This window comes from Periplaneta americana, chromosome 17 (assembly GCF_040183065.1).
Source record: "Periplaneta americana isolate PAMFEO1 chromosome 17, P.americana_PAMFEO1_priV1, whole genome shotgun sequence".
Classification (NCBI taxonomy): domain Eukaryota; kingdom Metazoa; phylum Arthropoda; class Insecta; order Blattodea; family Blattidae; genus Periplaneta; species Periplaneta americana.
In genome coordinates this window covers 109,801,568-109,825,703 of record NC_091133.1, presented here as the reverse complement: position 1 = coordinate 109,825,703, position 24,136 = coordinate 109,801,568, and the positions used below count along the sequence as shown (strand labels likewise).

Below are 24,136 nucleotides of genomic sequence, written 5' to 3'. Positions count from 1 at the left end.
TTATTATTCGGTTGAGAAGCTTTTATCATCCAGTCTGCTGTCAAAAAATCTGAAAGTTAGAATTTATAAAACAGTTATATTACCGGTTGTTCTGTATGGTTGTGAAACTTGGACTCTCACTCTGAGAGAGGAACATAGGTTAATGGTGTTTGAGAATAAGGTGCTTAGGAAAATATTTGGGGCTAAGAGGGATGAAGTTACAGGAGAATGGAGATAGTTACACAACGCAGAACTGCACGCATTGTATTCTTCACCTGACATAATTAGGAATATTAAATCCAGACGATTGAGATGGGCAAGGCATGTAGCACGTATGGGCGAATCCAGAAATGCATATAGAGTATTAGTTGGGAGACCGGAGGGAAAAAGACCTTTGGGGAGGCCGAGACGTAGATGGGAGGATAATATTAAAATTGATTTGAGGGAGTTGGGATATGATGATAGAGACTGGATTAATCTTGCACAGGATAGGGACCGATGGCGGGCTTATGTGAGGGCTGCCATGAACCTTCGGGTTCCTTAAAAGCCATTTGTAAGTAAGTAAGGCTATTTGATACAGCTTCGTTAAAGAATCAACCAAAGATGTTGATAACCGAACTCCATTTTGAATGAAATTTAATTGAGAACACCTTGATGAACCTACTTACCTTAGTAACGAAACTGAATCGCATATTCAATATCGATAATCCCATAATATCGAAAGGGTAGTATCGATAGCTAAAGGATCAATAGGTATCTCTATAATTAATTAAAAGCAGTGGCACTATAATGGGTTCATTATCGGTAAAGATGCTTGTTTTTTTTTTCGATGCTCCATTCATTGGATATTTTCAGCATTACTTTACACGAATATTCATGAGTGTGTCTCAAGTCCATTTACTTCACTGGAAAATTAGCAGATACGGAATTTTTGCCTCCATAAAGTACACAGCCGATGTTATATTTTAAGCGATATTTCGTATCGATATTGAAGCGAAATGGCAAAGCCCCTTACAATGTGCAAGATTACACCTGCCATCCTAACGGCAAACAAACGAGTCTTCTCGACTCCTCCTGCACTGCGAAATGACACAGTTCCTTTCAATGTGCAGATTTACACCAGCCATTTCTTCCTCGTCCCGTCCCGTGATCACTTTGATCACATTCCCTCCCCTCGCGTATGTGATACCGAAGGGGTTACGTCCAATTTCGGTTTTCCCCTTCAAACTTTTCTAGAGCTCCTTCAGTGGAGCAGCGTAACCCGGAGAGAGACGAGTGGCCAACAGGCTTGGAGCTCACATATTTAGTTTCTTACAGCCCTGAAACCCTTGCAAAGACGCGTTTTGCGTACCTTTTTAAATTTGTCCTCCCAGTTCTCCTCTTTCAATTCAATTCGATATTGAATTCCATGTTACTCAACTTCCACCCGAAAAGCTTTTCTCTGCCATGATTTCCGTCCACACAGCCTTCTTGCGGAAATAATTCCACAATTTACTTGGGGAGGAGACATTTTAGCTGTTTAATCACAACACCATTAGCTTACTATGGTTAACTACAAATAAGATTCTTCTTCCCGCTTTCAATTCTTTTGTTTCGATATACGAGTACGCAGGTAGCTATTTTTCTGTCGATACAAGGAAAATATCGAAATCTCAATATGGAATCCAATAGTCGATATCCCAAGTTATGCATCGATATTGCATGATAGGCCTACTTACAGTATATCGATAGTGTTGCAACGTCCCTATGTGTGCCACGAGACATTACTGTCTGATGATTGACGCAATTGCTACTTTCTTGTGTTCAGAGATCACGATATTTACAGTAATGACTCCATGAAGTTCTTAGCTGTTCTGATTGCTGCTTTGTGTCACTGAGTTCAGACATTGTTTCTGACCGACCAACAGAAATAAAAAGTCAACAACTTAGAGAAGTAACAATCTTTTATTTCAAAACTTCAATATAAGCATTGCAAACAGTGTTATGTACGTCCTTCTGGTTCAGTTCTTCCGACGAGGAATCTTGCTGAAGCGTCTAATCCACCTCGTAAAGCGAGATACTTCCAGGAATTTAAGTGGACCCCATCCTGTGCAATTGGCAGTACCACTCGACATCAAGCCCCACTGGACATTTCCCACCATCATGGGCCCTCCAGAGTCGCCCTTTGAACAGAAAACATTTTTAAAATGTTAAGAAAAGAACACACGTTGTAATTTCACAATTTCCACCTTCTTTAACTATTTTAGTTTATTTTCTAGATAATAAATCGAAGAAAACAAGAAAATATGCTAATTAATGTATCTAAATATGCAAAATGAAAATATATACATTTAAAAGAGAAAACCGTCGAAATATGCATTTTGAAAAATAAAGTTGTCTTCATTCGGATATAAAAATCATGATCGGTAAAGATCCACTTCTACTTTTCCAAAAGCCTTTGCCAAATCAGTAAAAACATGCAACTGCATGAAGATCCGCCGTCTACTTATGACTAAATATATAACACTTATCAGAGTAGAGTATGAAAATTATATTGTTATACTAGTGTAGAAAGGCTTCCATTGCAAATCTGAGTGTCTTTGGTTGCAACCCGAAGTTCAGCAGATTGCAAATGACACGAGAATTGCAATGAGCTTTTCTACACGTAGGTTAAATGCTATTTTTATACTACCTTAATTTTAAAACATAAAAATGCATAGTATATTTTCACAGTCTAATGTATAAAGTCACGAAGCTCAATACGTAGGGAGTATGCATCCATTGATAATTGCTAACCACTAGGATCGCTACTATCGCATCGTCACAGATAATGCGAAATAGTACCGGCACCTTCTATTGTTCGTAGTACTCACATCACCTCAAGCTTCGTGACCATATAGGACTACTAGACTGTGATATAATGTTACAAACTCGCGATATAACCAAAGATGTGAAAGCGAGTATAAATAACGCTGATACAGATACTCATTCTACCTCACTTCGATTATTGCGACGTTCTGTTCAGTGACCTCATGATTGATTCCGCTCAGAAACTACAGCGTGTTCATAACGCGTGCGTCCGCTTCATTTGTAATGTTCGATACTATGATCATATGTTACCTTCTTTCGAGAAGTTATCATGGCTTAGGTTACATGAGAGGAGAAATCTGCACTCACTTTCTCTCTTATATCGAATTATGCACACTTCACCCCCCCTATTATTTATTCGCTCGTTTTCATACTCTCTCTCGCTATCATAATATTAATACTCGATCACAACGCGATAACACGCTAGAAATTCCACTTCACACATAATCTCTGTATTCCTCATCTTTCACTTTTGCTACCTCTCGTCACTGGAACTCTCTACCGCCTGAAGTCAAGGGCTGCCGAACATTGAAATCTTTCAAATCCAAGTTAGAAAATTATCTTATGACGAGTTGCCAAACTAACTTACTATTATGACAAGTGTTGTATTGCATGTTTCCACGTATTCACATTCTTTTTATGTTCTAGTGATATTTAACTTATTTCATATTTTTGTTTTCATATTTTCCGATAATGGTATATCTCTAATATGATAAGTTGAGCTATATATAATCATAACTTTCCTTACTGTGTGTACTTAAAAATATTGTATTCATTGTATGCTTTGCACTGCACAATTTTATTACTACTGTTAGTATTATTATTACTATTATTATTATTATTATTATTATTATTACTATTATTACTATTCTTATTTATTATTATTATTACTATTCTTATTATTATTATTATTATTATTATTATTATTATTATCAATAATTGTCTAATTTTTTATACTTTGTATGCCTCAATTCAGAGCGTTGGTACGTTAAACCAAAGGTCCCGGGTTCGATACCCGGCTCCGGAACAATTTTTCCCTCGAAATTATTCAAATCAACTTTACAGGGAGTTATACCTGAAATCTTGATTTGCATAATACACGTCACTGTTCGTGAACAGAAAACCACAATTTAAGTCACACGGAGTTAGTGTGCACTCGAAGTTGATTGCTTGACGGTTGTCAGCCCACTTTGAGGTCTGTGGATATAGAGGGAAAAATTGTGTCGGTGTCGGTTAGAGTTCCCGAGTAGCTCAATGGTAGAGCGTTGGTACGTTAAACCAAAGGTCCCGGGTTCGATACCCGGCTCCGGAACAATTTTTCCCTCGAAATTATTCAAATTATTCACGATAGGTTTTTGTTTATAACAGAACAGCAGTACTATGAGAAATAAACAAACATTGTTAACATGAGTTAAAAAGAGAATTGAGATATTGTAAATGCTATAAATTCTGAAATTGATGTTTAGTACCATCAAAATCCCGCGTGAGATAGAAATGTTTACCATAAATTAAATCAATCCCATTTTATTTTATTTTATGTGTGCTTCACATTACGTAACCAATTAGATAGTCTAACTAGCTAGGTAGTATAATTATCATTACCTAAGTTGCGTAATGAATGTGTTTATAATATCTTTATTAGTGATGTAAAGTCCACATTACGTAATCACATTGGATAAAATTTAATTTGCCGTACTCATATTGAATTGTTTTATTTCAATGCAGAAATAGTAATATGCGTTACAAGAGCGGCATGTTGAAGTTTTCATGTTCGCGGAAAAGTTTGAAAAAGCGAAACGTAGTTGAGCTTTTTTAATTTCCGAGAATCGAAAGAAAACATACCGCTCGTGTATCGTACATTATTTTGTGCGAAGATCGTTTATTACATACCTGAAAGACGAATTTCTAATTAGTTGCAATGAAATCTCCATCTTGGTTTCTGTTCAATGACGGCAAATTTGCAAAACAAAAATAACTATCTTCAACATTGTTGCTTTAAAATGTTTTCTGTGTTTACTATACTCCAGCAGGCCGTGATATACGTCTGTCTTTTTTTCCCCCAGTCTATAAATGCGAACTTAAAACAAACGGTAAGGTTATGTAATGATTTATTTTTCATATTAATATTTTAACAATATTATTTATATAACATATTGCAGTAATAACATCGGCAAGTCTGGAAGTCTTGTTGATTTTTTCACTGCTTCCTTAATGTTACTTGCATCACGAATGCAGTAACTTTAGTGGAGTTGTAGAGTTTACTTAATTTTTAAAAATATTTAAAAACAATAATTAACAGTGTAATTTAGGTGAAATTGCAGTGGTAAGTTTCCAATTTATAATTATTACTATATTGAACGTCTCTAAAAATAATATGTTAAAAGCCTAAAGCAGTAAAATCAATATGTCATTTAAGCGGTAAGAAGAGGGAAATTGTTACGTGTGTTAGGTTGGGAATACTGAATGTGGAATTTTACACTTTCCGCGGATTGGTTTTGAGCGGAAACCTAGCAAATACGCACGATCTCGCACAAAAGTATGCCTTTCAATTCTAAAATCAAGAAGGAAATTGCCACATTAGGAAATATTAGTATAAATATTTATATTTTCGCCAGTATGACTTATGGCAGCAGTTCCCATGACAACTACTGTGACTCTCGTCTATATCTGTATTGTAAAACACATTATACAACTTACGTAGCAGGTATCATCTGATACGTGGGTACCGACGGTACATATCGTTCTGTTCAACTTCTTCCAGACTGCTCTGCATCGACGGTTTCTGATGGTAACCACGTCCAATGCTTGCAGCATTAACGGGAGTACTCTTTTCGGTCTAATCTGTTAACACAAAACACACAACTTGATTACTATGCACTTCTAATTCTGAAATAGTCAGCCACACAATGAAGGGTTCACATTGGATTATATTGTGTTGTTGCAAAAGTTTTTATTTTATATGAATAGGAGACAGAAATTTTAGCGGCCCTGTAAGGCCTGGTTGGCGTGGGTCGTATAAATGAACCTAAAAGGGAGAGGTTAAACTAAGATCACAGTCTACTATATACAGTCACGAAGCTTGAGTTTTGAGGGTGCTAGAAACAATAAACTGTGACGGTACTATTTTGCATTGCCTGTAATGAGGCGATATTAGCGATCCTAGTGGTGAGAAACTATCTAATGTTTGCATATTTACTACGTATTGAGCTTCGCGCCTGTATATACTAGACTGTGCTAAGATAAAAAAAGAATGGAGACAGAAATTATTCTCCTAGATGTTATCTATCACTCTCGTTGTCAGTGCTGGGGTAGTTTTTCCATTCTGCGTCTGAAGAAATCTGCTGGTTTGGTCTTAAAGAAATCGTCAAACCAAATTTGTAAAGTAACTTTGTTATCAAAGGAATTCCCTTGAAGATTGGTAGATGTAGAAAGGAAAAGTTGGAAATATTAGTGCGCAACTCTAAGTGAACCTTGTTTTTATTTACCAGGCGCTTATGTTTCTATTGAAAATAGATTGCATTACTTGGAAGTAGGCTTACATATATTTTTTGGAAAATTTTTGTGGAAGAATATCACAATTTTTTTTTATTTTCTCCTGGGTACAACCTGGAGGATATTTTCAACACTAGACAAATGAATCATATTTGCTGAAAGTACAACGAATTATTAATTAACTTAAAGTTACTTTTTACGGAATATTTGTTAATATATGATTATCCCACACAAAATAATTACTTTGTGAATAAAGGGTACCAATCAGAGTGAGGAATGAATTTAGAATAGAGATAAAGGAAATCACACAACAATTTGTATCTTTACTACTTTAATTAATTAATAAATTAATTAATTCATTAATTAATTTTTTCCCTTGCTATTATTTATACTCGCTTTAACATCTTTGGTCATATCGCGAGTTAATCTTTCGGGTGAAATCCGAAGGCCTGTTGAGTACTGGTTATATTGTTGTGAAGTAGATGTAGGTATGTATTTATTCACACTGCAATGGGTATATACCCGGTGGCAGTGGTAACTAATAACACTCAATAAAGACAATAATAAACACAATTAATAAAAAATACAATTAATAATAATACTAATAATTAATACTAACAATAATTAATAATAATAATAATAATAATAATAATAATAATAATAATAATAATAATAATAATAACAGGGAACATCCTAAATTAAATGAAGGACGATCGGTTAAAATAACATTGAAAGTAAATCTAATTTGTACCTTAAACCTACGTTCGAACTAAAACCCACGAGTATGATATGTTCATATCTGCACAAGTACCTTTCAACACTACACTCATTTCGCTGTCAACTCACTCACTGCACTGGAACTACGACACATTTCACTGATTCTATCCTGATTTCACTAACACTTCAAAAACATTTCACTGTTCAAATACTTTGCACTGTCACTAAAAAACTATAAAGCTTCACTGACAGGAACACGTTTCACTTACACAACACACTTCACTGAAACAACACACTTCCTCACTGATAGAACACTTCAATAACAAAATATCAATTACACCCTTTAAATACTGTGTATAATTGCCGTCTATTAGTAAAGTCCTTAAGCCTATTTTTAAATACATTTTTGGTTGTTGGTAAAGCCTTTAGTAAGTCTGTAGGTAAAGCATTCCAGTCCCTGATAGTACGATTGAGAAAAGAAAACTTTCCAGTGTCCGTCCTCTGTCTTCTTTCCCTCAATTTATAAGAGTGGTCGTTCCTTGAAGAGTAATTTGGCGGTTGCAACCTATTTTTTATTTCTCTCCAGGCAGGCTCACCTCTGTATGTCTGGAACAGTGTTCATAATCGAATTCGCGTTCTCCTGTCCGTGATGTATATGTATACTGTATAGTATTATTGATTTGTTATGAATATGATTTCGGTGATGAATGAGTCCGGTGATATTCAGGGATGCTGTGGTCCGAATTTCCTGGCATTTGCTTTACGATTGAGGGAATATCCTGAAAAACCTCAACCAGGAAAATCAACCGGACCGGGAATCGAACACGGGCCCTCTGCGTAAGAGGTCAGCATGCTGACCCCTACACCACAGATGTGGTATTTAATTTATTATAGGTCTATTATTTTGAAGAATATTGACGATTCCTCGGATTACAATCTCCGAAAGTGTTACCTAAAATGTAACTTTAAATAATTTTGTTTTTCTCTTAAACATCCTTGGATATTTATCGTTCTATTATGAATTAATATTTTACACAAATTGAGGCACGACATTTTTGGTTGGTTATTTAACGACGCTGTATCAACTACGAGGTTATTTAGCATCGATGGGATTGGTAATAGTGAGATGAGACCGAGGATTCACCATAGATTACCTGAAATTTGTCTTACTGTTTGGTAAAACATCGGAAAAAACCCAACCAGGTAATCAGCCCAAGCGGGAATCGAACCCACGGCCGACCGCAGCTCCGGATTAGTAGGCAAGCATCTCTGCTGACTGAGCTACGCCGGTGGTGGCTGAAACGATCTTACAATTACACTTTAAATAAAGTATTTGATATAATAATACAAACCTGGCTCAAACCCCAGCCGACGGCGACAGCTTTTGTATTAAGTTTTATCCTTCGATGAAACCTCGGAAAAACAACTGGCTGGACTGCCGCGTTGAATTCAAAGGGCTGGGAAACCTACAGAGAAATAGATCGCCACAGCTGTTCCAACAAATAATATGCAGTGGGGAAGTAGTGGGTACAGTGAGACACAAAATATTATGACATATGTATGCAAATGATAATTGAAGTATTTTTAAAATCAAGTGCAATAGAAATAAACATTAAAACCTGGAGTATAATAATACATAAACAAAAATGTTAATAGATAAAGGACATAATATACAATAGGTGTTTGTCAAAAAAATGCAAATGTCTCACTGTTCCCATTCTGGAGGGTACAGTGAGACACCACAGTGTCTATTAACGGACATTGAAATGATTTACATTTCAAAACAAAACAAAAACTTGCTGTCTCTTTATCTTGCCATGTTCTGTAGGCTTATTCAGAATCATTTTCATGTCTGACTTCGAAACCATTGAAACATCTGGAACATTTGGAAAAGTGAATTTTCCATGACATTTCAAACTTTTGCGAAAAAATGAAATGAATTTTTGGCGACAACAAAGCTTATAATTATAAGAATTTAATGTAATTCTTTATTATTTTTTAACATTTTCTTAAATTTTGTGAATAATTTTTTATTTATGAAACCATTAAAATGTAATGTATCCATTATTTTAAGCTACAGTTCCTAAATTGGTTACCAGTATGTTCATTTTTAAAGTTAGTTACTGATAAATGTAATATAATTACAGTTTGTTTTGCAAATCATTGGTACATGGAAACAGTGAGACGTCTCAGTGTACCCTTCAATGACATGTCTCACTGTTCCCTTTACGCATAGTTAATTTAAAAATGACGCCATCACTTCAAAATTAAAACAAGAAAGACGAAACTTTGCCAAACATAATCTCAAATACCATAGTATTAGGTAACAAAACATTCATATTTGTATTTAATTTGTATATCCAATATAACCTTCATTAAACACAAGCCAAAATTTTACTTATAGAGTGAAAAATTACGAATTACTTTTTCATCACTCACCTTTATAACTAGAATCAAATCGAGTATGAAAGTACTGTTACTTTACTCATGCAACATACAACTCCACTGTTACCAACATCTCAACATCAAAATTTACCATCTAATAAAAAATGTCTCACTGTTCTCCCTCTCTTACTGTACCCACTTCTCCCCAATCATGGGTAATAACGGGTTCAAATCCTGGTTGGCAGAAGTTGTCTGGTTGAGATTTTGTCCGGGGTAACGAGTCGAAGTCAGGAAAGGAGAAGAAATGTCAGAAGGAAGTGAAATAGGGAGAGGAGTGCAACAAGTATGCCCTTTATCACCTACCCTGTTCAACATTTACTAGGAGGATTGAGTGAAGAACTGTTTTCAGAACATGAGAGGAGTGATAGTAGAAGGAAGAAGAATAAAGTGCATAAGATTGCTGAAAGGAGAGTACAATTTTGTTTCAAGTTTGGAATAGTGCTACCAACTTAAGCCCTATTGCCAGTGTCGCATACTCTGGCCGCTTCACTACGAACTGAGTTTGTGTGCACACTGTATATAAACTCACAGCCATGATCCCAATGTCGAATGCCAGGTATCCCTTGTTTTCGAAGTGGCGATGCATCTTCAAGCTGCTTACATTTCGATGAATAACGTTTGGGTCACCCCAATAGTAGAATCCAGCCCTCACGTGCCATTGGTCATACGTTCTTGAAAAGAGAAAGCACACGAATGAACGATTCTTTAAATTTCAGAGGATCAGACAATGTGGGGTATTGTAAGTTCCCCTAATTCAAAAGTATTTGCAATTTCGTCAATATAAATTCCCCTAAAATTGGAGCAGGTAAATTTTTAGACACATGTCTTGCCCATAGACTACAGCGTGCTCACAATATCTGCGTTCGTTTCGTTTGTAACATTAGAAAATTCGTCACTAGAATTGTTGTCTTGGAATCCACTTAAACAAAGAAGATTCTTCAACTCCATCTTATTACTATTTAAAATCATCCACATATGATTATGTCTCGTGACTAGAATATTGTAAGAAATGGAACTATAAAAATTGGAGATTTATCCTTCGAAGAGGTGGAAAATTTCAAATATCTTGGAGCAACAGTAACAAATATAAATGACGCTCGGGAGGAAATTAAACGCAGAATAAATATGGGAAATGCCCGTTATTATTCGGTTGAGAAGCTTTTGTCATCTAGTCTGCTGTCAAAAAGTCTGAAAGTTAGAATTTATAAAACAGTTATATTACCGGTTGTTCTGTATGGTTGTGAAACTTGGACTCTCACTTTGAGAGAGGAACAGAGATTAAGGGTATTTGAGAATAAGGTTCTTAGGAAAATATTTGGGGCTAAGAGGGATGAAGTTACAGGAGAATGGAGAAAGTTACACAACGCAGAGCTGCACGCATTGTATACTTCACCTGCATTAATTAGGAACATAAAATCCAGACGTTTGAGATGGGCAGGGCATGTAGCACGTATGGGCGAATCCAGAAATGCATATGGAGTGTTAGTTGGGAGGCCGGAGGGAAAAAGACCTTTGGGGAGGTCAAGACGTAGATGGGAAGATAATATTAAAATGGATTTGAGGGAGGTGGGATATGATGGTAGAGACTGGATTAATCTTGCTCAGGATAGGGACCAATGGCGGGCTTATGTGAGGGCGGCAATGAACCTCCGGGTTCCTTAAAAGCCAGTAAGTAAGTAAGTACACCTCTACACCCTCTTAACTAGCATCTCGTTTAGTTTACCTTTTACTACCTCGAACCCGGAACATGTACAGTTACCCTTGAAAAGAATGAGACGATTCTTGGTCGTCGGAAGTTAAAGTTCTACAGCGCGGTGCACTCGATATCGACTAACGATACACACCATGACAAATAGTACAAGAATTGTTACAAGGACCACAACAAAGACAAGGACCAGAATAAGGATCACGAAGAAGAATGTCATTTAAGGCCAGGATTTCACAACATAGCTCGAGTCACAAAATATCATTGCTTCACTGTACCGAATGGCAAATGCCTGCTAAGGGATCTACATTCTGGACTGCTGTTGTCACTATCTTGTCTCGGTAGCTCATATAGTAGCGTGTCGGTTCCACTGCATAACGTCTCGTGTTCGATCCCGGGTGAAACTTTTTTTTTATTGAGGTGTAATTAATTTGTTCAGAGTTTTTCGACTGTCTATTTTGTCGAAAAATATGGAATGATTTATGCCGAATTTCTGGGTCTTGCAAGTGGGCTGAACCTCGTCAAAAAATAAATTTTACTTGGAAGTTAAAAGTATTCTTCCTCAAACAAAAATCATAAGAAACAAAAAGAGACCTGTTAACTTAAAATCTTGTCCACATGTCATCAGCTTCTATTACAGCTCTAAGTCAATCCGGCATGGATGTCACGAGATGGTGCAATAAGTTCTGATCCCCGGAGAGATCTTCCAGGTGTCAACGTGATCCCACAATTCGTCTAGATTTCGAGGGCGTCGGTGGTTATAGGTGGCTATCCTTCTCTTTTTCAATTCCGCCTATAAATTTTCGATGACATTCAAATCAGGTGACTTCGGAGGCCAATTAATGATTTCGATCTCGGGTCTTCTTCGAAACCATCTTTGAATGCTTGCAGCATAGTGTACAGGATGGTTATCCTGCTGGAACAGTAATGTTCCTTCGGGAAAACGTTCTCGGGCGGAGGGAAGGAATACTCGTATATTTTCCAGAATGTGCTCGTAAGTTCCCGCATTAAACCGGCCATCGATGCGTTCTATAATGCCAGGTCTATCGTAAGATATCCACCCCCAACACGATATGCTAAAGCGCCCCGATCTTTCACGTCGGTGCACAGAGCGCTGGTCATGTCGGAGACCATCCTCACGATAGACACGGACAGGACCTTCGTAATCACTCGAGATGGTTGTTTCGTCGGAGAAAATTACATTTCTCCAATCGAAATCCACTCGATTGGTAGCGAAGGCAAGACGGTCGACAGCTTGTGCTTCCCTCAATATTTCCATTTGCGCAGCCCTCCGGCTCCTAATACCGCGGTTCCTCAACCTGCTGATCACAGTCTGTGAAGAGCCGGGAAAGTTAGATGCTGCTCTTATTTCGTTAGCAGTCAGAAAGGGGTACTGTCGAACTGTCTCGAATAAGGGAACATCCTCTTCCAATGAAGACATCCGCGGACACCCAAGAATAGGGCGATTTTCGACCTCCCCTAAATTTTGGTAACGATGAACCCACCTCGCGGCTGTACTTCCAGGAACACCGACCAAACGGCCAGCAGATCTAGCCCCATATCCAGCCTCAACTAGAGCTATAACTCGCTGTCTCATGTCACGTCGGTTCGCCATTACGATGAGAAATGAGGGATAACGATAATGCTTTAGTGTAGACAATGACTATTTAACGTGATATAGAATTATTGAAATAAGAGGCATCTTGCATAGTAAGAGTTAATAAATCAACCCTAAATTAAATATCTAAATAACAGGATATAACAGGAAGTCCAATTGTTGCGAAACTAATCAAATTAAATCTAAGCTGAAGTAGCACAGCCATTGATAAATGTTTTGTACACAGAAATAGACTGAATTCCTATTCGACAGAACCTATGATCAATGGCTTGTCTGAACATGATAAACAAATCCTAAGTGTTTCCAATGTCAATGAACAATTTCAAAATATGTATGATTTGAGGCTTTCTCGGCGTTGGTTCGCTAATATGGTTTCGAGGGATATCAGCCGAGTTAAGATTATGGAATGTTCCAAGCTTTCAACTGCTATCTCTGCAGCCATCTTCAGGGATGGCTGCAGAGATAGCAGTTGAAAGCTTGGAACATTCCATAATCTTAACTCGGCTGATATCCCTCGAAACCATATTAGCGAATTTCAAAATATTAATTTAAAAACTAAGAAAGGATCGTAAATGCTGTATCTAGTGATTATTTACATTTATGTCTACAAAATGAATCTTGAAAAAACATATATGAAACTGGTACTACTGATATTAAGAGTAAATGTATTGAATTTTTCACTTAATTTCATAATCACTTCAGTAGATGTTCTCCACTCAATGTTGTGAAAAAATTCAAAAGTAAAAACATGTAGATAACGCAGGGACTTCAAAATCTCATGTATTAAAAGGAAGAATCTATATGTAACGAGTTGCAATATAATGATCCTCATGTTCTTAAATACTGCAAGAAGTACAGTGTAATTTATCAAAAATTATGAAAGAGGGAAATAAAATATATTTGAATAGAAAAGTACAAAATTCAGATAATGCAATTAAACCTATTCGGAGTATTATTAAATTTAAACTTGTGGGTATCCTAAGAAAGAAAATATTTTTTCATTAAAACCAATGATTATAAAGTAGAGGATCGCAAATATATTGCAAATTCTTTTAACGTAGTATAGTATATAGTACAGAAATATTATTGACAATTTAAACATTAAAGATTTTGCAAAATATACTGCAATTGGTTACTTAACAGATGCATTTAATAATTAGTATTAATATATGTAATTAGTCAATAACTGCAACAGTGCTTTTTCATTCAATCATAACAAGAATCAAATTGAATGCACATTAAATTAAACACTATTGCAAACACGTAGATAAAATAATTAAAATTAACTGAAGGTGTGAGAATGAAATAATCCAAAGCCATACTTTTAACAAAAATTGTTTCGTGCGAGTGCATTTCTTACACATATGGAAAAGCTATTAATAAAATATTCTAATAATTACTCAACAAATGACATAGCCTAAGGACTCTAAACCTTTGTAAAAGTTTGTCTATTATTATATATATTTTTAAATTTCATTTTAATAGTTAGTTTTTAATATATATGCATTTACATTGTATATGTGTGTGTATAAATGCATTCATTAGATTAACGTTTACAATATTATAAATTGTAATCATTAACACTTAATCTCAGGACTTTGTGAAACTCTATTTCAACGTTACTTAGCTATTTCAACGTTATTTAGACAAAAAAAATCGTTGTGTAGACTACGAATCGAACTCGCACTCTTCTACACAATGCGCAGAAGTCTTACCGTCTGAGCTATTGAAACGACATGAAAGCTTTTCTTTCTGTGCGGAGTGTCGATCTAGTCATGAAGGTCCATTGTCGATTTAACTACACGATTTATGTATATATTTATATTTTATTTACGTAATATTATCATATTTTTTGCAGTTTTTGAAGTGAATTTCGGGACGATGCTAGTAACAAACCAAATAGCCTGAATATAAGTAACTCAATATTCGTTATCTTGTGTATCAGTGCTCTGGTCTCTGATCATGCGCAGTGTCTTACATCTGAGACTTAGGAATATTCAATCGTCTCATCCTTTTCCAGGGAAACTGTACCTTCTCTCTATTCCTCTGCACAGAACATCCTTCTACTCATCATCTTTGGAGCCACCGGCGTGGCTCAGTCGGTTAAGGCGCTTGCCTACCGGTCTGAAGTTGCGTTCGGGCGTGGGTTCGATCGCCGCTTGGGCTGATTACGTGGTTGGGTTTTTTCCGAGGTTTTCCCCAACCACAATGTGAATGCAGGGTAATATATGGCGAATCCTCGGGCTTATCTCGCCAAATGTCATCTCGCTATCACCAATCTCATCGACGCTAAATAACCTAGTATTTGATACAGCGTCGTTAAATAACCAACTATAATAAAAAATCATTATCTTTCACCATATCCATTCCACTCCTCTGGAATTCTCTCCCTGACCATGTCAGAAACTGTCGGACAATGTTGTAAAATTGACAATTAATATGTAATTTATTTATTATTATTGTTATTATTATTATGATTATTATTAATTATCACTATCATCATTGTTATCTCTATTTTTCTTTCTTTTTTTTGTGTTCGAGTTTTTTTAGTAGGTTACTTTACGACGCTTTATCAACATCTTAGGTTAGTGTTAGTTCGATGAGAGCTATTCTTTTGACCCTGTTGACCCTCTATAGGGCTTTAATTTAATTTGTATTATTTTCATCAGCGTTTGTATTTTTTTTTGTATTTATATGTGCTCTCTGGTAGGATGGTAGAGAAGGTCTTATGCCCTTAATCCTTTCATATTAAATAAATAAATAAATAATTAAATAAATAAGTAAATTAATTAATTAATTAATACATAAATTAATAAATTAATAAGTAATTCAGTAAGCAAATAAGTAAATAATTAATAAATAAGTAAATAAATGAATGAATGAATGAATAAATGAATAAATAAATAACTAAATAATAAATAGATAAATAAATAAATCAATAAATGAGTAAATAAATAATAAATTAATAAATAAATAACTAAACAATAAATAAATAAATAAATATGTAAAGAAATAAATAAATAAGTGAGTAAATATGTAAAGTAAGAAAATACGTAACTAAGTAAGTAAAATAAGTAAATAAATAAATAAATAAATAACGTTTTTCATGACGCACATAGGGGAAATGGACAGCCAGGGGTGGATATTGTACAGGGAATATGTTACTACAAGTAAAGTTAATAATAGGCTATACATAGCCCTACTTAGGTATGCGCTAACAAGAATTCCCGGTATAAACACAAATGGTAGAAATGACTTACGTTCCGTTAAGACAGTGAGCTGCCGTGAGTACCTTATATTGGTTGATAATCGTGCCCGTACACCATGGATATCCACCTAATAAAAGACACACCTGGAATGGTGAAAGAAAAAATTGCGTTATTATTACGAAAATGACAGCTACTTCGTTTTTGTATGTCCTGCACATTTCGAAACAATTTTGTTTTTTTTTTTTTCATGCTGCGAATAATACCAGAATTGAATTGGTAAGATGAAAAATAAAAACATTCCACTTTTTGGTCATTTCAAACTGAGATACCGGTAGCCATATTGTTCCTTAACACAAGTTCTATGTAACTTATTGGTATAAAGAAAGAAAATATTCCTTCATTTTGACTATTTTAAAATCAGCTGTAAAAGTTCGAATGAGATGCAGAAGGAAAATACTCCAATAACATTTTCTTTTCTGCACTCGTTAGCCTTGCATGATAACGTCATCCGAAATATAAAGAAGAATGGACCTACCTTTGAAGTGTGATCTGTGCAAACTCAACAGGTAATCAACTACAAGGCGTGATGGCCTTCTATATTCAAGAAGCAAACAAAAATCTTCATACATCTTGATTACACAACTTTTAACTCTATATCACTTTGGAATATGTATGATAAAACTTTCTTGTGTTAAATTCTAACGTACCTTGTTTACATGTTTCAACCTATTATGGGTCATCTTCAGAACTAGTAGTTGCTGATCTTGGCGCCTCTTGTTGTGTTTCCTGTGAGGGTGTGTTCGTGTGGTGTAAAGTTGAATCAAAGAGTGTGTGTATTCTGAAATTGAGTTGTGTATTGAGAATTTCATTGGGGTGTGTTTTTGTGTGTCTGTATATTTCATATTGTTCTAGTGTGATTTGTTTCTGGGTTTTTGGTTGGATGTGTAGTATTTCCATGTCTGTGTTGATGTCTCTGTAGGTATGGTTAGCATTTGTGATGTGTTCTGCATATGTGGAGGTGTTTTGTAATTTTGTTATGGCTGTGATGTTTTCTTTGTAACGTGTTTGAAATGATCTGCCTGTGTGTCCTATGTAGAAATTGTTGCAGGTGTTACATTTGAGTTTTATACTCCTGTGAGGTTGTATTTGTTTGTTTGTGTTGTTTGTGTGTTGAGATGTTTTTGTAGAGTGTTTTCTGTTCTGTATGCGATGTTATAATTTAATTTCTTGAATGAGGTTGCAATCTTGTGTGTGTTTTTGTTTTCGTATGTTAGTGTGATGTATTTTTTGTGTTCTTGTGCTTGTGTTGTATTCTTATGTTTTTATGATTATGTTTTGTCTTACGCATTATGTTGTCTATTATGTTAGGATTGTATCCGTTTTTTGTGCTATGTATTTGATTGTGTTTAGTTCTTCTTTGTAATCATGTTGGTTCATTGGTATGTTGAGTAGTCTGTGTACTATTGTTCGGAATGCAGCTTGTTTGTGTTGTGTTGGGTGGAACGAGTTAAAATGTGTTTATGAAAATGTTGATGTAGATTAAGTATAAATTATATTGACAGTATCAACTGTTTTCCATTAAATCTAGTGTTTTTACATTCATTAGAGGAGGATGAAATTTTGAGTTTTATAATGCGTGTATATTTATGTACTATTGGCGACACTGACTGTTATCTTTGCCATCTGTTCATAGAATAAATAACTAAAGAAGCCACAATTACACGATAAAATTATCAATCCCTATCGATTAATAGAGTTCAGTTATCTTTGAACGCCAGTGTACATATGTTATTAATAAAGCTCGGAACTTGGGGACTTGTGTGTCATGTGCGTGAGTAAGGTTACAGGTGCAACGAACACAAAGCTCACGCTGCAAGTGCTCAGGGGCAGTCGTGTGTACTAAGAAAGTGGTCACATCAAATGACAAGAAGACGGATGTCATGTCGAAGCCAATTTCGTTCAGAGAATTACAGGTAAACGGTTTGTTTTGACGGATTCGAATTGGCATTATGGAAGTTCGAAAATATAGTCAATTTTCTAAATTTTAAGGGAACCAGGTAGTGATTAGGGGTCAAAACTCCGATTTTTTATATTGTGTTTTTTAAATAAAGTACAAAACTTGCTCTTTAAAGCAATATAAATATTGTGGGACGTAGTTCTGCAGATAGGCCCTTTAAATAGCGTCTTTAAATTTGACGGTGCATGTAATTCATACATCCTTCTTTTTTTAAATGCAGTTTTCAAACTTAAGTGCATTTTTTTCTGAAACTACTTAATCAATTTACATAAAATTTTTTGCAATGAGCCTGTATTCTACTTAGTAAACCTGCGGGTGTAAGGATATCACACACATAACACGAGAAAAAAATATATATGCATTGAAAAAAGTTGCAAGGAATGTTAAACAAAGTTCAATATTTTTCTCTTTCACTAGGGGTGAAATATTGAATTACATTTTGCTTTAGAATTTACTGTATACATTACTAGGTAATGTTAAAAAAATACAAGGCATATGAGTGAAAATTGTAGGAAATAATGTGTACCTGAAGAATGATGTACACTTAGCAAATTGGAAAAACAGGTTATCAGTTAGGGCCTTTCTTTTGCACTTGGATACGAAACTAATTAATTTTCCTTTTATACCACTGAATTCATAATGATTGATTGCATGAACATGATAATTGTTATTCTAATCTGAGCACTAAAAGTCTAGAAATTTTGAACTAAACTTTTGTACTGAAAATTTTTAATCGCACAGGCAGCACTACCCAGTTCCCTTAAGTAGGCCTAAAGAATTTCGTGGAGGAATTCGGAGGAGATACATTACTTTCTTCGAATCGAGAGTTTATATTTTGTAAGTTGTGCCACACACAAACTAGAGGCTGGAAACTGTGAAAGACATTGCAGTCCCTTAAATCGGTGGAAAATTTGTCCAGAGCCATGAATCAAGTCGTAGAGGGACCTGCCCTAGTAGTGACACACAAATTGAAAACTATTTTCGAGAAAAATTTAGGATATACTTATCTTTTTCAGATACTAGATCAGCTAGCAACTGCTGGATATCTAACAGAAAACAGTGACAGTGAAAACATTCAGTATATTAAGTTTTCTGCCGTCACTTCAGTGGAAATAAGTTTTTTTCGTTTCAAATCATGTTTAACTAACAGACGAAGAAGTTATGAGTTCGAAAGTGGTAATAAGTTTTTCTCGTTTCAAATCATGTTTAACTAACAGACGAAATAATGGGTTCGAAAATGTTCGAATGTACGTAGCCATACACTATAATAAAATGTACAGAGCAGAACAGTAAATTTTATATATTTCTTATTTTTATTTTCATTATGCATATGCTATAAAATTACGTGTTTCAACCTACCGCAATACTATCAATGTGTTGTTCCAGTCAGAAACCACTTTTATAGCAGATCTGACAGTACCTCTGTCCTGGAAGCGGGAGTTTGTTGACATTGAAGCCCGGTCGCTTAGCAGCGTGCAAAGACACAAGTCCCCAAGTTCCGAGCTTTGGTTATTAAAGTAATTAAATACTTGAAATACTTCATCCGAAACATCATCACACAATTCTCCGAAACATCGCGGTAATGCCCAAACGGCACAAATATCAGCGCCAGCAATATGTGGATCTCTGTTTGAACACTCCGGTTATTAAGGTCTCTGAGTCGGTCAGAATTAACTACCGTTGCCATCTTCCAACATCGGACAAAGCGTAAGGAGCACTATCGACAGAAAACGGCAGGCCCGATTCCGAAATAACACAAGTGGTGCCCTGTTTTTCGAAAGGGATATAATAATAAAAGAGGAATTATGGAGAATGTTTGTGGAATGAAGCGAGACAAACGGTAGAACCTCGAGGTAAGTACTCACAACCTTGGCCCTCAATATTATCATCGTCGATATTTGAACTCGCGACCACGCAGATCGTATTCGGCGTCTTGCTCATTAAGCTGCTGCAAAGTTCACTAAGATGGATACTTTAAGATTTATTAGGTACCGATTACGAGAGGCTGAAACACCAGTTAAAACCGAGTAGAGCGAACTCATATTTTAATGTACGAATAAAATTTTATATTTCAAAAGCAAACGATTCTTTGAACTTCAAAGCACCAAACACAAAGTCAGCAGGTGCGGTATTGCGTTACAATTTCGATTATTATAAAAATAAATTCTGTTAAGTGTAGAAAATTACGCTTACCACAAATGGGAACTCATTCTTCGTGGCGTTCCTTCCACCAATTATTCTCGGTTGTAAAGGATTTTTTGTTTCTTCTGCCGAGCTGAAATCTGTAAATGCATTCCAGACAATGAGAAATGCTGTAAGCATGTAATATCTACAAGAGATCAAACATTATTAATGGAAAAGTACACACATGGAAAGCAATTTCAGTAGGGGGCACTATGGCTCAGCACTACGACCTGTTACGATCTATTGCGCTAACCTTCAAGTTAGGCGCATTCCCAAACCCACACCGGTTGAGTACACTAAAGTTCGCTGTGTACCCAGATTTCGAGTAGGTACCCCCTCGTCCCTAGGCCATACCACTCTTTGCGTTGTCATGGAACGATGCTATATTGAGACTTGTATTCAGGAGATCCCGGTTTCAAACCCCGTGGCCGACCGGTCTGACTGGGGAATTTCATGGTTTCCTTCTGTCGTAAAGGCAAATGGTGAGAAGATTCATCTCCGCCTCAATCATCAATATTATAAACATCCTCAAAATTCCAGTGTAATCAGTTACATGAACACAAGCCATCTACAACACACAATAGAAATAGGAACTCGACAATAGTAAAAACGGTCTACTGGTATCTTACGTACGTACACACAAATCCTAAACACGCGATATTATTACAAATGTTAACCCCTTCAGGCCTGAATTTATATTAAACAAAATTGAAAAGAAAACTTGTCACATGATCATTTCGGGGATCCAAAATTCCCAAATCAAGTCTTCACAGAAAAAAAAATTGGGGACAATTTTGACCCCTGGGGTCCCAAAATTTTAAATGTTATTTTTAATTCAGATATAGAAATGTTTAAAAAATAATATTCTCCATTTCTATCACATTGAATTTTTAAAAATATTTAAAAGTATCGAAAACATTCGTAAAAAGGAAAAAAGAAACAATGTATAGGCCTAGTATAATGTACATCAGGCCTGAAAGGGTTAAAGCATGTATAAGTAAACTTAACAAATAATAATAATAATAATAATAATAATAATAATAATAATAATAATAACAGTAAAATCTTCGTACCTGGATTTATGCACAAAGCAAGAAATAGGATACATTGCTTCATGTCTATATGTCCAAGAGAAGTATTATGAGGAATTATAATTAGTACTTATTTCTGCAACTTCGGTTATATCCATGCTTAAGACATCACTAAGTTTATTGTGTAATCCGTGTTATTTCATCACCGTTAATTGATTTTAAATTTACGATCACCATTAAAATGTGACTTGATGCATGTCACTCACAAAGAACAGTTTACGTCTATCAATGCTCGTATTTTAACAGAAATGAAATATTGGAATTTAAATAATTGATAGCACATTTGCTGCATTAATTATAGCGGCTTGAGCTCTGTCATATCCGCCTGTATATGCTGCAAGCTATGGTTCAATTCCCAACGGGGAATGGAATTTATTTTCTTTATATGGATGTTCTTTGTTTCGTATTTTCGTGTGACGATCACGAGACCCTACCTCTTTCTCACTATAGAGAGCTCTTCAGAAACACCAGACATAATTATTTGATAAGGGGCAAAAGAGCATCTGCCATCGAGATCAACAACAGCAACCTAGAGGTTTATGAATAGGGACCGGATTTTTATGTAATTACATATTATATTCCTTTCAACCTAACTGGATATATAACAAATCTTTGCGAACCTTGTAATTACCATTAATATATTCAAATTTGATACTACATATTTTTACATATTTACCCACATTACATATTACGGCTTGGTATTACATAAATCTACATATTTAGAGGTTTTATTCATTTTTACTTCTTTAAAAGGAAAAAGAAAACTTCTGCTGGGGAAGTTTACAATTTGAAATACACAGATTTATAAAGCCTTTCTACCTACCCGACAAAGGATATATTTCGGGACGAAATATAACATCTTAGTTCCAGAAAGTAAAAGAGTAACTCACCCCTTACCACTCACTGTAGCAACCTTTGTCATACAATTACTTTGTATTGTAAAAATCAAGAAAGGAATAATCACATACGCATAAGCGGACGAACATAGTAGTAGGGTCTAAAGACCTTACAAAGTTACAAGAAACAATAAACATCATGGTAAAATGGTGCAATAAAAACAAATTTTATATAAATGTGGACAAGACAGAAATGATGATACTCAGAAACGGCGGAAGGGCACCAGAAACAGTAGAAATAGTAATGAAGAACAGAAAATTAAAAATTGTACCAAACTACAAATTTCTAGGCTTAACAATACAAACCAGCGCAGATATTAATGTTAAAAATTTTCATGATTTTACATATTTTGGTACATATTCACCTTATTTTTCTTACGTAAATATGTACATATTTCACATCTTGATATTACATAAAAATCCGGTCCATTTTTATGAAGAAGTTGACTGTGTCGCTTCCAATGGGAGTTATACACAAGCAGACATAATTGCACTTGACCGCAATATCAGACAATCTATCAAAGGTAGATAGAGAAATGATTTTGCATCATATTGTAGATATGACATGCATAAATACACACAAAAGATTTGATTACAGAATGTTGGATAGCTTTCTAGTTATGTGGGAAACTCGTCACCAATGCACAGTGAACTGCCAACTCCAGTTTGCAGAAATACACCAAGCGCTTTAAAAAACACACTAAATATAGCATAAAACCCACTAGATATAGCATGACAACCATTAGATATTTAGATGTATATTACATATTTTAAAAATAGTAATAATAGGCTATAAATAACTATTAAACAGTTACCAAAACTACAAATGAAGATTTCTACATAATCATCGTCTTCTCTTTCTTCTTCTTCTTCTTCTTCTTCTTCTTCTTCTTCTTCTTCTTCTTCAATTTCAGCCGTAGTTGTGGAAATTGAAGAATCTACAATTTCAGGTTTGCATGTTTCCATTGTTTCGATTTTTTAAACAATGTATTCAGGCAAGTCAAAATCATGGCAACATTTACCACTCCCGTCTCAGTGCAGCCTTAACTGTAAAAATTGATCGTGATGCCTTTGTTTCCATTCTATTTCTAATTTTGGTTTTAATTATATTCATCTGGCTAAATAGCCTTTCTACTTCTGCATTTGACCAGGGAACACATCAAGGCAGAGCATAGAAAGCGCGAACTGGGCTAATTCTTTGAATAGGTTCACATCTGAAACATCTTTATACTGAAAAACTTCACACCAAAAACCACTGTTAAAACATGGTATGGTTCCTCCACGTGTTATGTGTGAGTCGGGGCTTCCCCTTCACTAAGATGAGAGGAATGCTAACACAGACAAAGTCGAATTCAGTTGTTTGAAGAAAAAAACAAATTCCCATTGATCTGAATGCGAAGAAAATAAAACTAGATTTCCCACTGCCCATCAGTCAATAATTTTTTCCCACTGACGGACTGAAAAAAAAATAGATTTAGAGGGAAAACCACCGTGTTGGCAGCACTGCTAACCCGTCACTGCACACGAGAAACAGTCAGGTCTCAACCCCTCCTTCAGTTTTGCGGTTAATGAACTGAATGTTATCCGGGTTTCTTTCACTATGGATTCAGCGCAAATTGAGCGTATTCCGAATCTCAGCGCTGAGCAATCTGATGGCATCACGGTGTTCCGAATTTCACCGATGGCTTCACTGATGCTCCACCGGTGTCGCACCGGTGCCATCAGCTTGCAGAGGTGGTGGCAGTCTCCATCAGCCGCCATCAGTGAATCTGATTGGTTCTTGTATAGGGCGGGAATTAGCAGACGAATGACATCGTGCACTGTTGTGTCATGGCGGTGTGTTCTGCTGTATTGTTTGTAATGAGCACAACGTGAAAACAATATGTTAATGGCTTATGAGCGAACATGTCAACGGACCAGTTATTACTACCGGTTC

At 35.6% G+C, this 24,136-nt stretch overlaps 2 protein-coding genes across 4 annotated transcripts in view; one reads left to right on the top strand and one right to left on the bottom strand.

Moving 5' to 3' along the window:
- The window catches only part of BBS9 (Bardet-Biedl syndrome 9), a 399,441-nt gene that overhangs the window by 136,669 nt on the left and 238,636 nt on the right, over positions 1 to 24,136 (top strand). The gene's annotated exons all lie outside the window — the stretch shown is intronic.
- On the bottom strand, positions 1,913 to 21,403 carry LOC138693064 (chymotrypsin-2-like). Its single transcript, XM_069816633.1, has 7 exons — positions 21,287 to 21,403; positions 20,223 to 20,311; positions 16,064 to 16,155; positions 10,010 to 10,151; positions 8,388 to 8,501; positions 5,524 to 5,667; positions 1,913 to 2,141 (listed from the first exon to the last, which is right to left on the bottom strand). Exons 1-7 carry the CDS (start codon positions 21,327 to 21,329, stop codon positions 1,980 to 1,982), a joined length of 786 nt encoding a protein of 261 aa, XP_069672734.1. The 5' UTR covers positions 21,330 to 21,403; the 3' UTR covers positions 1,913 to 1,979.